At 40.4% G+C, this 14,734-nt stretch overlaps 1 protein-coding gene across 1 annotated transcript in view; it reads right to left on the bottom strand.

The window, feature by feature from the left end:
• Positions 1–14,734, bottom strand: part of LOC145349719 (adenylate cyclase type 10-like) — a 164,835-nt gene that overhangs the window by 56,333 nt on the left and 93,768 nt on the right. The window contains exons 20-23 of the mRNA XM_080198257.1: positions 13,151–13,468; positions 8,053–8,154; positions 6,472–6,508; positions 6,167–6,383 (exon numbers count right to left, since the gene is read on the bottom strand). Coding sequence (XP_080054383.1) covers positions 6,167–6,383; positions 6,472–6,508; positions 8,053–8,154; positions 13,151–13,468 — 674 coding nt within the window. The remainder of the gene's footprint in view (positions 1–6,166; positions 6,384–6,471; positions 6,509–8,052; positions 8,155–13,150; positions 13,469–14,734) is intronic.

Consider the following 14,734-nt stretch of genomic DNA (forward strand, 5'->3'; position numbering starts at 1 on the left):
TCAGCAAATTTCGTCATCCTACACTCAGCCCCCCTCCTCCAGATCAACTATATAAATGGTAAATAGCTGAGGCCCCAGCACCGATCCCTGCGGCACTCCACTAGTTACCAACCGCCAATCCGAATAGCACCCATTGATACCAACTCTCTGCTTCCTATTAGACAACCAATCCTCGATCCACGCTAACACCTTTCCCCCAACTCCATGCCCCCCAGCCTTCTGAAGCAACCTTTTGTGTGGGACCTTATCAAATGCCTTTTGAAAATCGAGAAACACTGCATCCACCAGTTCCCCTCTGTCTACTGCACTGGTCACATCCTCATAGAATTCCAATAAATTCATCAAGTACGACTTCCCCTGAACGAATCCGTGCTGCGTCTGCTCTATCAAACAATTCTTCTCTAGGTGCCTCGCTATTTCTTCTTTGATGACGGATTCAAGCATTTTTCCAACAACAGATGTTAAACTAACTGGCCTATAATTCCCTGCCTTTTGTCTGCTACCTTTTTTAAACAGCGGCGTAACATTAGCCGTTTTCCAATCTTCCAGCACTTCCCCAGAATCCAGCGAAGTTTGATAAATAATTATTAAGGCATCCACTATCACCTCTGCCATTTCCTTCAGAACCCTGGGATGCATTCCATCTGGTCCTGGGGACTTGTCCACCATCAGTCCCGCTACCTCTCAAGCACTACCTCTCTAGTGACAGTAATCGCATTCAGGCCCTCAACTCCTACCATCCTTCTATCTTTAACATCTGGCAAACTATTCGCGTCCTCCTCTGTGAAGACCGAGGCAAAAAACCTATTTAAGGCCTCAGCCATTTCCTCATCTCCCACCACTAAATCCCCCCTCTCATCCTCTAAGGGTCCAACATTCACTCTAGCCAGCCTCCTCCTCTTTGTATATTTGTAAACACTCCTCCTGTCCTTTTTATATTTAGTGCTAGTTTAGCTTCATAGTCTATCCTTCCTTTCTTTATCAACTTCTTAGTCAATCTTTGTTGATTTTGAAACCTCTCCCAATCTTCTACTTGCCCACTACTTTTAGCCACTCTAAACGTATCAGCTTTTAATTTAATACTCTCCTTTATTTCCTTCGATAACCATGGCTGATTATCCCTTCTCCTACATTCCTTCTTTACCATTGGAATATATTTCTGCTGAGCACTGAAAAAGATCTCCTTAAAGGTCCTCTGCTGTTCCTCAGCTGTCCTACCGACCAATCTGCGCCCCCAATTTACATTTGCCAATTCCTCTCTCATCCTATCGTACTCCCCTCTGTTCAAACAGACATAGGTTCGGGACCCTACTTTCTCATCCTCCATCTGCATCAAAAACTCCACCATACAATGATCACTTGTCCCAAGAGGATCCCTCACAACAAGATCCCTAATTCTTCCTGCCTCGTTACACAACACCAGATCTAAGATAGCTCGCTCCCTCATTGGTTCCGTCACACACTGTTCAAGGAAATTATCCCGGCAGCATTCCAAGAACTCTTCCTCAAGCCCACCGCGTCCGACATGGGTCAACCAATCAATATGTAGATTGAAATCCCCCATAATTATTGCCGTTCCATTTCTGCACGCATCATTTATTTGCTTGTTTATAGCCCGCCCCACCTCTAAGTTATTATTTGGGGGCCTATAGACCACACTCACCAGCATCTTTCTCCCCTTACTATTCCTTATCTCCACCCACAACGATTCCACATTTTGCTCTTTGGAGCCTATATCTTCCCTTACTACCACCCTGATATTATCCTTAATTAACAGAGCTACCCCACCCCCTTTTTCCTCCCTTCTATTCTTCCTAAACACTTGATACCCCTGGACATTCAGCTCCCAGTTTCCGTAATGGCCACCAGATCACATCCACTTGTGTTGATCTGCGCCACCAGCTCATTCACTTTGTCCTGAATGCTTCGTGCATTCAGGTAAAGTGTCATACTGTAAGTGTCATAATCATACTGTAGTTCGGAAGATTTGACATCCATCTGGCAGGGGTCTGCACATTTACACTCTATGAAGAGACTCAAATCATGGAGCTGCTGTTGAGATACAGCAGGCACATGGACTTAAACAGCACGTGACATTTTGGCAGGCATCATCATCTGTACCCCTCAGCATGACATATTTGACAGGAATCTGCCTGGTTATATTGCTGAGATGCAGCTGAAAGAAATTTTCACAGGATATGGCAATGTGATGGAACTTTGTATTAACACCAAGAACAGTGGCTGGAGGGGGTTGCAAAGAGCCAAGCACAGGGTCCATGGCCCATACATCAACAAAGGAGGAAGATAGGAAAGGACTGGAGGAGTGAGGTGAGGCACTCAGTGCTTTTTCTCTTACAGAGTCACAGCCCTTACCCTGTTCGTTAATATCTTTTTTTCCTACTTCTATTTCAAAAAACAGCCAACAAAGTAATCCCAAGAGCTTTCACGGCTTCTGTGAACTTTGATGGCAATCTTTTGTAACTGCTAATGGGTTTCAACAGCTGACTTTGTGCCCAGGCTTGCACATTTGCATAGATACTTTCATCCAAAATTCTGCTGGACTACCCTATACAGTATTGAAATTCAATGCAGCTTCTCAGTAGCTATGTCTACAGCTTTGGGCTTCCAAGTATTTCTCTTAAATGAAAAATATCTGCAGTAGGTTCTGTGTCAATTTAAATTGTCCTTAGATAACTGGTAGAAGGATTTGCTTACACAGCCAGTGCATAACAAGGATGGTACTTCCAAGTAGGAAAATCATTCAATGGTGATCAGATTTCCAGATTTGGATTTAACAGATTTTACTTCATCTAACTGGAAGGACCTTGAAGGCAGATTTGAATTCTATTCATGGCCAAAACTGGCAGCTGTGACTTGCTTGGCTGCATCGCATTTTTTTTATTCAGTCGTGGGACATGGTTGTTGCTGGCTGGCCAGCAATTATTGCCCATCCTTAATCTCCCCAGGGCAGTTGAGAGTATTGCTGTAGCTATGGAGTCACATGTTGGCCAGGCAAGGTAGGGATGATAGATTTCTTTCTCTAAAGAACATTAGTGAACCTGATGGGTTTTTCTAACAATCAAAATGGTTTAAGAACATAAGAACAATAAGCAGGAGTAGACCATCTGGCACCTCGAGCCTGCTCTGCCATTCAATAAGATCATGGCTGATCAGCTCCACTTTCCCTCCTGCTCACCATAACTCTTAATTCCTCTATTGTTCAACAATCTATCTATCCTTGCCTTAAAAAAATTCAATGAGATAGCATCAACTGTTCCACAGATTCACAACTCTTTGTGTGAAGAAGTTCCTCCTCAACTCAGTCCTAAACCTGCTCCCCCTTATTTTGAGGCTATGCCCCATAATTCTAGTTTCACTTGTCAGGAGAAACAACCTCCCTGTCTCTATCTACTCTCTTCATAATTTTATGTGTTCCTACAAGACCCCCCTCGTCATTCTTCTAAATTCCAATGAGTATAGTCCCAGTCTACTCAGTCTCTCCTCATAAGGCAACCCTCTCAACTCTGGAATCAACCTCATGAACCTCCTTTACACCCCCTCCAGTGCCAGTGTATCCTTCCTTAAGTAAGGAGACAAAAGCTGTTCACAGTATTCTAGGTGTGGCCTCACCAACACTTTATACAGCTATAACATAACCTCACTGTTTTTAACTCCATCCCTCTAGCAATGAATGACAAAATATCATGTGCCTTCTTGATCTGCAAACCAACTTTTTGCAATTCATGCACAAGGACACCTAAGCCCCTCTGCACAGCAACATGCTGCAATTTTTTGCCATTTAAATAATAGTCAATTTTGCTGTTATTCCTACCAAAATGGATGACCACACATTTACCAATATTGTTCTCCATCTGCCAGACTCTTGCCCACTCACTTAGACTAACTATATCCCTCCGCAGAGTTTCAGGGTCCTCTGCACACTTTGCTCTATTACTCATCTTAGTGTCATCTGCGAACTTTCACACACTACACTTGGTCCCCAATTCCAAATCGTCTATGTAAATTGTATACACTTGCAGTCCCAACACTGATCCCTGAGGCACACCACTAGTCCCTGAATGCCAACCAGAAGAACACCCATTTACCTTCACTCTTTACTTTCTGTTAGTTAACCAATTCTCTATCCAAGCTAATACATTACTCATAATGCATTGCACCTTTATCTTATGCAGCATCCTTTTGTGCAGCACCTTGTTGAATGTTTCACGGACGTCAGTAGAACCTTAATTCCAGATATTTTTACTGAATTCAAGTTTTATCATCTGCCATGGCGGGATTCAAACCTGGGTCCCCAGAACATTAGTTGAACTTCTAGATTAATGGTTTAGTGACAGTATCATTTGCTATGACTCTCTTACCCAGTGCCACTCAACCCATCATCTGCTACCATCAAAATTGGCCAGACTTGCAGAGCCGGGCGAAGAGGTAGAAAGAGTGGCTTTTAAATTTCAAAATGGCTAAGGGCCAGCCATAAATTGGTTCCAGTAAACTGAGGACTTGAAATTGATAATTCAGATTTGAAGAGGAATCCATTTGCATGGACTTTACAAGGGAGGGCTGATGATATAAGGGATACCTGCTTCAAAATCAACCTAATTGTGTTTCAGCCAGGTCTGAAGATTAAGCAAGTGGCACTACCTGATAACCAGAGACGCAGAAAGTGAGAAAGGAATATGAGCATTCCATTACACAACTGATGGTTACAGTTCAGAACCATAAGTGAACAATATTAATGGTGTAATTCATACATATTCCTTAAATTTTAATAAAGGCAGGAAATGCTGGAAAAACTCAGCAGATCTGGCACAGAGACAAACAAAGCTTATGACCCTGATTTTACCAGCACCACTGCCCCAAAATCGGGGCAGGCGAGGTTCACAGAATGGCATTTCCCCATTGGCCTCGGGTGCGATCTTACGAGTCTCAGGCAGCTGTGCCAGTAAAATCAGGGCCAATGTTTTGACTTTGTATGATTCTTCTTTAGAACTTTAATTTTATTTCTTATATCTTTCTTTGCTTTCCTAACTTCTGCATCTCTTTAATTATGATTACCTCTCCTCATCTTAATTCTCTAGTATGCCATGCTTTTTAATGGAGATAGTGAATAAATAGAATAATAAATTTTCAGCATTCATCTTATCACAACATTTATATTGTGACAATATAAAATGTTGTGTCTTGTATGAGCTATCCAACTTTCCATTATGGAGTTTTTTTTTAACCCACTTATTACCTAAATAGATAATGGCAAAGAACCAAATAAAAATGACACAAAGAATTATATTTAAAATCATTTTTAAAAATGTAATTTTGCTTGAAATGCAGCTTTTCATATCCATGCAACTGATCTAGTAGTTAAGGGATTGGGGTTAATGGGTGAAGGGTGCATCTACTTTGTAGTTGAGAGAGTCATATATGGAAGCAACATGGACTGAATGATAAACAGATTGAATGCCCATGTAAGGAACCACATATGTTTTCTTTCCATTCATTTCAATGTTATAATGCACACTTGAATCCAAATTCCTTTGTATTGCAGGGTTTTCCTCTCCTTGAAGACCCTGTTTTTAAACTTTCCTGTCCTAGTTCCAATTTTTATTCCACAATTTTAAGCTTCTTTGGGGGTAATTTTCAACTTTGCCACTTTGGCGGTACACCAATGGAATGGGGTAGTACACCCACTCATTGTAGAGCCCGCTTGACTTTCATTTCCATTGAACTGTCTCCATTATAGTTGGGTTGTTAGCAACTAAAGAGTGAAGGTGGACATTACTCTCCTGTTCCTTATTCTTGTTTCTGTTTATAACTCTTAACTTTGATTGCCACTTGGCGCTTTTATACTTCTATCCTCTTACCACAATACCACTCTCTCAATCTTATTCATCTGTACGAGAACAAAATCTGAAACAAAGATTTTTTTGAAACATTTCGTACCCAAAGCTTAAACCTAACCCTATCTCATTATTTTATGAGCTACTCAATGCAAGGGCATAGCCTCTTGACCTTCCATTCCGTAGGATAATGAGAGGTGTGTGTGGTATTTCTGCTAAGAATCCAATTGCTTACTGGGTTGCAAGAACACTGGTTTTGTAAATATAGTATTACAATGCCATTGCTTGAGTATGAATGCTATCTTAAAACATACCATTAGGTTATTGGATAAACATAAGGCAGCTGCCGCAGTTTCAAGCAGATAAAAGAATGTCTTAGCCACGTTTCCAACTCCCATCCAGTGACGAACAAGAGCACAGTAAATAGAATCCATTATTTGTTTACATTCACAGTCTTTGGCATACAGTGTATTCTTTCCTTCACATTCTTTGAGAATCGCGTCCATCTGTTGAATGAATTCTAAATCGTGACTGTAAAGGAGAAAGTTTACTGCTGTTATTTAATTGATCAAAAAATAACTTACAAACTCTTTAAAACTTTTATAATATTGCATCTTACCTGCCAGCTGGTACCGTCATACTTTGAATGACTGGAACTGAAAGATTAAAAATAATATGCTATGATTCTCCATGAAATTGGCCAAAAATTACTTAATATTATTGCATAATCAATGATCTAGAACTTCAACAGTTTGGTAAAATCTGCACTGTGGGGGTGATGTATAATGAACTGATGAGACATATTACTAATGTAGGCTGCTTGTGAAATCCACACAACTTGCTCATTTTAATAATCTGTCTGCATAGTCAGCAGTACCTGTACAGTTCATTGCCTGCACATTGCATGAGGGGAGAAAGTGGGAATTATCACAATATTGGAAGGAACATACCTGCAATATTCAAAAGGTTGAAAGAATTGCTGTGAAAAAATTTTAAGGAAAGCCATGAAATTGTTGGAATTGTGAGAAAGTGGGTGCCCAGGCTCTCCCATGCTGTACTGAAGACCTTGGTTTTGGAAATGGAGAGGAGGGCGGGCATGCTTTAAAAAACAGGGGGTAGGAAGCTGTCCAAGCTTAAGGTGAAACCAATGAGACAAAATGAGCGATATATTCGATGTGAGAGCATTATTCCCAGGCAATGTAAGAGTGCTGTTCTTGACTAAAGCTACCCACATTGGTAGCAAAAATCTGATCTGCCAGATTACATTTTTTAACAACTAAAGACTTTACATAAATTCTTCAGTATGCTTTTGACAGACCAGAATTGAAATATAATTTCAAGAAAATTTAAAGATTAAAACTCTTTAAAAAAAGTTTAGAAACTTTAAGTGATAGATTGAAATACTTCCCTTTAGTCTGCTTTTGGTCCCTTCTGGCTGGATGGAAGCTTTGATGAGCAAGCTCACGGTGCCTATGACTCTTAGGTATACTCTTACCAGTTGCTCTGTATCAGGCAGTATCTGAGAGAAAAGGGGTTCTGAATGAACTATTTCCTATTTATTTCAATTACATCTGATAGGAAAGAGCTGTTAGAATATATTTTAGAACAAAGACTTGGCTTTGGGCTTTTGATTCTCTGCAGCTGTAAGTAAAATAGAAGAAAATCTAGCCTTGAAGTTAAAAGTGTTCCAGTAATGGGACGAACTCTTGTGCAAATCAGTGTTCCACATTAATTCACATTTTCATTCTAAAATTCAGATGCTCTGAATTCTAAGTCCACAAAGATACAGTAAACGTGCAAGTAAGGAGAATTTGCCACAGCCATTGAACACGTTGGGCAATATACACTCGCCTTGCATGGCTGAACATTAATGTGTCTGGCAACCTGAATGGATGGAAAGAGGAAACAGAAAAAATATCCACCAATCAAACATTTCAACCGTTATCACTTATGATGAAGCTTATTTAAACATAAAGGCTTGAGAACGTCAAAATGCTGCTGCAGAGTCATGCAGGAACACATTCCCACTGTACATTCCTGCAACAGGCCTGTATATATTTAATATTGTGACAAGTCATTTCAAATCTGAATTATAAAAATGAAGAAAATTTAGATTGGCTGAAATTCAAGTTCTAATTCTCAGCAATCTTAACCACTTCTCCCATTTATTCCATTTGTACCTATCACTTCTGCTGATTACCTTGCTCAGAAAGCTTTGAGACAGTGGTAGCAATAAGGCTCCTTGAATTGTCTGATACCAGTCCAGCAGATGTGCTCTGATATATGTCCTTTGAATAAGATTCTAATGAAACAAAATGACATTTAAATTGTTTTGCAACAACATCCTTCACCATAAATCAAGCTGATGGAAATTACCATCTGTAAGGTATCGTTCACATGTACGACATTGTGAAGTAGAACCAAAAAACGGCAGTATTTCAAATAATGATCATTGGGATTTCTGGTCTTGTTGCCAATTTTCCTCCATTTCCTGAAGGTATTTACAATTTGCTAAAATACAGTTCTGTTGTCCCCAGGGTGCCAACATGGGTGTTCATATTTATGCTTTGACACTGTCTGCTAAAATTCGATTACAGAGTTGTCTTGACAACTCTTTAGAGGATAATCAGAATCATGTGTTTCAAAATTGTCATTGCTTTATTTAAATATATAGAAACACATTAACTTATGAGTTGCCAGTTCCATGAGTCTACAGTCCAATCTACGATCGCATACACACAATGAGAGAGACTTTTTGACTGGAGGCCATCTCCTTCCCACATCTGGCTGTGGTAGTTCATGAAGCCAAGTAGCATCTTCTTTCTGTTGATCACACAGACTATTGTATGATTGTCTTGGTCATTAATTTTTAGAGAAGCCTGTAACCTGATCTCAAAAATGCCTTATTATGCTCTCTTCCCCAAAACAACATAAAATACAGGTAAATCCTGTATTTTATCTTGCATCCAGATAAAAATGCTAATTAGCGGTCCTTTCGTTTTAGAAATAAATAGACAGTTGACAATACAACTGTTTATAGACTGATACCATCAACAGATTCCTGGGATGTTGGGAGACAATACTCATGGTAAACTTGGAAATAGTTGCCATCATCCCCAGGCAAAATCTTGCATTTTGTTTGCAGTAAAACAATTGAAGCCTTTCTATGATCTCCAACAATCAAATCATCAAGACCTACTGTCAGACAGACTGTAAAGCCAGTCACAAGGACCCTTCATTTACCCTATATTTAATGGTATAGTCCAAAAACATTCTAATTTTTAAACCTCATGATTACATCAATACTTCTGGCTGAAGATGTCTTGCAATTGCTTCAGCCTTGTACTTTGCACTTATTTATTGGGCTCAATAACATTCAAAATAAAGAATTTCATAGATTCTCTTTCTTCTGTTAGTTTAATTGCCCATCTGCAAGGGGGGGAGGGGTGTGCAATGGTGTTCCACCAGGGGGCCCATCAGGAGGATCCTGATGTTGGGCACCTGTGGGGAGGATATACTGCCAATAGTAGGGGGGGTCTAATGTCCTTGGGGAAGGGGAGGGTGGAAGGAAGTCTTGATGGCAGTGTCCCCTTCTTATGTTGATTTTGAGGTGCTCGCATGCCAGAGCCATGGCATCAGATAGAAAGAACATGAATGGACTTCTCCATCCTTCACTCTAGTCAATTGATTGCCTCTTCCAACTCTGCCTGTAGTTCCACTATCTAATGTTGCATCTCCAGCATGTGTGCTGCAGTCATTTCAGACTCAGCAGTTGCCTGTTTTCCAGCAGTCCTTTGAGTGCCAAACGACTTGGGCTATCACTGCTTCTAATTGCTGTAGAGACATGTCAGTGAGGTATTCTCCAGAAAGTGACCCTGAGCCTAATCTAGGATTATGATCCATTGCAGTCTGTGTCTCCGCACTGGCAGAGAGTCCGGGTGAACACAACAGTGGGTCTCCAGCAAAAGTATCCTCATCCGAGGTGGGCTGGAGTCTCAGGTTGATTTGTTGGCTGGACTTGTGGTTTGGCTCTACTGGGTGCCTGTAAGAGAGAAAAGACAGATGTAATTCATTAGCGGGCAGAATGCAACATTGCATGTCACTCATTGTGAATCAAGATGTGATCAACTAATAGAGGGCTCATCCATACTGAATTGATGGAAGAGGCTTATCTTACCTTTGCCACAGGAATGATCCCTGCCCTTCATTTTTCAGGGAGTGTGGTCCTATCTGCTGACCCTCCTTCTGCCTGGCATCTCTTTCTCATCTTGTGCGCTAGCTTGGTTTGAATGAAGACAAGTAGCTGGTGATGTGAAGTTGGTGGACTTTCTGGTTCCATCCTCCAGAAGTGGACATTACTGTGCTTACAGACAGTGTTGAGGAGAGCCAGGAACCAGGGTGTTGTGGCTGAATCTGATGTGTATGGCTTCTCTCTCCTGGGGGCCATTTAGAATGTGCACCCCAAACAGCTAGACTGCAGAAATTGAATATATGTGTTTGGGTGGCATTTAATATGGCGATCTCAGAGTAAGCTGATGAATCAGTGCAATCGACTGTGAGAACCCACCCCATCACCCTGCAGGAAATGTGCTGCATATCCCACCCACTGCTGCGGTGGGTGGGATAAACAGCACTCCAGAATGGAAACATTCACTTATGTGTATATAACACTTTTACAAATTAGTACTTTAAAAACTCAGATTTTACATTTATGTTGTGATGAACCTTGTGCTTTGGGGCCTGTACTTCGTTTTCACAATATATCTTCTTTGAGACCAAAGTCTTAAGGTAATTCTGGCAATGTGTCCTTAGACATCTGAAAAGTGCTCAGGTGATTGCAGTTGCTATGGAGCAGAAGCAAAAAGTAATTAGACAGCTAATTGGATATTAAATTACAATTGGACTCAGAACCGAGAAGGAAAGATATCTAATTGTGTAGAACAGAATCTGAAACTGAAGGGGCCAAAGGAGACACTTCTACAAGGTGTTATATCTGTAATACAATTAAAAAGGATGGAAAGTGGGAAGTGAGTGATCTTGCATACCGAAGGCCGAGTTGAAAAGACTGTGAGATTGCACATGGCACCATATTTATGCGAGAAGTAATATCAGTGCTTATAACTGCATTTTTGTTGTATTGACTATTTAAAGTGAAATCTACCCTGTTACTTGAAATATCCTTTACCCATTAATTAACATTTGAATTCTGCTGATTTTAGTTGGTTTGTTATAGTAAATATTTAAGAAGCTAAATCATGTCCATCTGTTTTCTTTTCCTTGGAGTTGTGGTGATTCCTTTGTTTTAAGGGCTATCAGTCTCTACAGGAATTGGAACAGTCTGACGTATTATTTGTTCATCTACAATGCTCAAACTTTAATTATTGTATATTGAAAGTTACCATACGGCTTTATCACCATTTTGTTTCTGCTAATGTCTGGGGTCAGGTTAATTGTCGAGTGTTAAAATGGGGTCATGATGGAAAATAGTTTGGGAAGCTCTCCTTTATGTTGTAGCATTATGAAATTAGGCTAACACATTTTCTTGTTTTATATGTAAAGTAAATGTTCTTGCAGAAAAAGATTACCCTTTTTCTTGTCACAGTGGCACATTATAGTCCCAAATTAAGGATGTATTTAAATTTTTAAGGGAGACATATGCTTTTAAAAGAAATACAAACAGAAGCACTTGAAAAGTGACATAGAAGAAATGCAAAAAAATGAACGTTAATCTACTGTGGCTGTGGATTATTACATTTCAGTTGGTATCCAAAACACGTCTCCTGGCCTGAGTTCAAAGAAAATCAACTCTAGGGCAAAAGGCATCGGGTGGAGCTTGAGCCTCCCTCTCTCTGTGTGTGGGATTGGTGGCAGGAGCTCAAGACCTGGTGAAACCTGGAAAATGCAAATCTTGCCGGCAAGACCACAAAATCTGATTTTCGCCGCCCCTCGCCAATGACATAATCAGTTTTATGCTCATAAACCTGATTTTAATACATTAACATACATTTGAATATAATTAACCAGCCCCTTTCCCCCACCATTGCCATATATTCCCCCCACATTGAGTGATTTGCAACAAGTTCACTCAGATGTAAACCTGTCACAGGGATCCCTCTGGGGGGTGCGAAGGTGAGTTTAGCCCCTGGGGGAGAGGAATGTGGCCAAGTAGTGGCCTGGCAATACTCTTCTGGCACTGCCCGAGCATAGGCTGGCACTGGCAGTTTGGCACCATGCCAGGGTGCAGTGCTGGAATGGACCCTGATGGGAGCCTTATGGGGGTGGGATTCATTTACTTGTAGTGGTGGAAGGAAACAGGCATGGGAATTGGGATGCTGGAGATGTCATGTTTTCAGTCAGACCCTGACACTTTGCCAAATTCAGACGGTATAATTGTCCCATATTGTTCATTCCTTTTCAAGAACATTCAGGGAAGTAGGATAAAAAGCTAATTGCAGATGAGATATTTGTGTCCCTGGGGAGGCCAGTGGGTGTGACACAGAAACAGCAGCTAGTCACCCCTGCAAAGATAGCTTGCAAGCAAAAGAATATCTGTCTCTTTGATGCTGGAAGGTAGCTTAACAAAAACAACAAGCTAAAGGAAATTGGACAGTTTTTAGGCTACTTTTCAGAATCCAGTATCTCCAAACTAACTGCTCAAGTCAGCTCAACTGGAATCACCCAACTTAACAGCCATAACGTACTGCTATCTACACTACAGACAAAGCTGATTCACATTTTTTTTACTTTCATCTGAACATCTAACTTCTTACCCTTGATCAGTATGCGAATGTGTGTGCTAGTTTTATTTATTGTTTTATAGGGTTTTTTTTAGTAACTAATAAACTTACAATTTCATTGAATCAAGAAAGCATGGTAACTTGGTACCTTCCAAAAAGTAAATACATTTGGTCTGGAAAAAGTTATTGATTGGTGGAGGGATTCCTTTCAGATTAATCTTGTTGTGATGTGACGGTGGGTGGGGAGGGGTGTAGGGAGGATAGCGGGGAGAGGGGGTGAGGGTGGGGGGTGGGGGGGCTGCGGGGTTGATGAATAAAGAAGAGGAGCTAGCTAATTCATCCTCTCCTGAACGCATAACAAAATTGGTGTGCTGTTCAGGAAGTTTAACAAATTAGGGCACCTTGTCTAGGGACAAGTTGTAACAGTCTAAACAGTCCAAAAGTGGCAAACAGTGTGCACTCTCTGACTTTTAGGTCAGATCAAATTCAAAATATTCCTTGCTTATTATCTCTATCTATTTGTATAAATTATTTCGTGTTTTACCTGCAGATTTTGATTACCTTGCTGACTGTCCCTGTCAGGAGTAGAATTATGAAAAGTTGCACCACTCGTTGTAGCATACAGGCTTCTCCGTTTTTGAAAAGAGCTTTCACTTTCAGAAGTATTAAATTTTACCATTTGTCGGTGCTGGTATATAAAGTCACCTTCTCCACAGCTGTTGCATTTGTGAGCTGCATTCTCCAGAAATTTAGTGCATTTTGTGTGAAGTGACTTTTTCTGTTCCTTCAACCACAAATCATTAGCTGTTTCATGCACAAGGGCAATGCAGAATCTCATCAATTTGCATTTCCAGACAACACTTTTCTCTTTTGCTAAATCTGAAAGTAGAAATATGTATTACTTTATTAGCCAATACTGTTCAATAAAAACTTAATGTTTAAGTTGCCCACTTTTTTGAAAATGCTTCATTCCATTGGAATTGGTTTGCGTTCATATCTTAATTCTTCTTTTCTGTAAAACAGCTGTGTCGATGATTCAAAGAGATTATTCAATGTCTATATTATGTATAAATAAAATACAAATTTAGGATTGATTCATGCGGCCATGATATTGAACCTAAGAGCTATCTGAGGAAAGAAAAGAATGGTTGAATAAGAGAATAGAAGTGTAGCAATTGTAGAGGACTTTTTATCTTTCACACTGGCACTTAGTGCATGTAATCTGGATTCCTTTTTGGCCCACACTCATGATGGGCTGAATGACCACTTACTGTACTCTTCTAAGGATCTAAATCTCGGTGTCCATACCATAATGGTGTTTTCCCTCCAAATTACAATTAGTAGCCAACCCTGCCAACTCACCCATTTTTGGCTGGCAGACTCTGGGTCTTGTGAAGTTGTGTCATTTCCCAAAGGCTTCTTGCACCCCATCCCATCACTCCAATCCTAAAAGTGGGAAATTGATTGGTGGTGATGAAGTGAGATCCAGTGGTTAAAATGGCTCAGACCTCATTTTCATGCAGTGAGTTTTGAACTGACACCAGAACTCACTGACCAAGAACTGATTCCCATTAAAATATGGGCTTTGGTGTATTCAAATTTTGGTAGTATTTGATAAGTTGCCTCATAGAAGATTTGTAACAAAAATTCAGGACATGCTGTAGTACAGACAGGGCAGAAATGTTTAAAATTAACTTGTGCTGTTCACATTGAAGGAGGATTGGAAATGGTATGCCCCAATGATCATTGCTTATATAGGTACTTGTGTAAGGTAAGTTTTTCAAGTAAAATTTATTTATTAGTGACAAGTAGGCTTACATTAACTCAACAGTGAAGTTATGGTGAAAATCCCCAGTTGCCACACTCTGGTGCCTGTTCAGGTACGCTGAGGGAGAATTTAGCATCACCAATTCACCTAACCTACACATCTTTCGGACTGTGGGAGGAAACCAGAGCACCCACAGGAAACCTGCACAGACAAAGGGAGAACGTACAAACTCCACACAGACAGTGACCCAAGTTGGTATTTGAACCTGGGTCCCCGGCGCTGTGAGACAGCAATGCTCACCACTGTGCCATAGTGCCATGCCATGTGAAGTGTTTGGGAGAGAAATAAAAAATGGAAGTAAAATGGGAAGATTCTGA

Source organism: Carcharhinus amblyrhynchos, chromosome 11 (assembly GCF_965287045.1).
Source record: "Carcharhinus amblyrhynchos chromosome 11, sCarAmb.v2.hapA, whole genome shotgun sequence".
Lineage (NCBI taxonomy): Eukaryota > Metazoa > Chordata > Chondrichthyes > Carcharhiniformes > Carcharhinidae > Carcharhinus > Carcharhinus amblyrhynchos.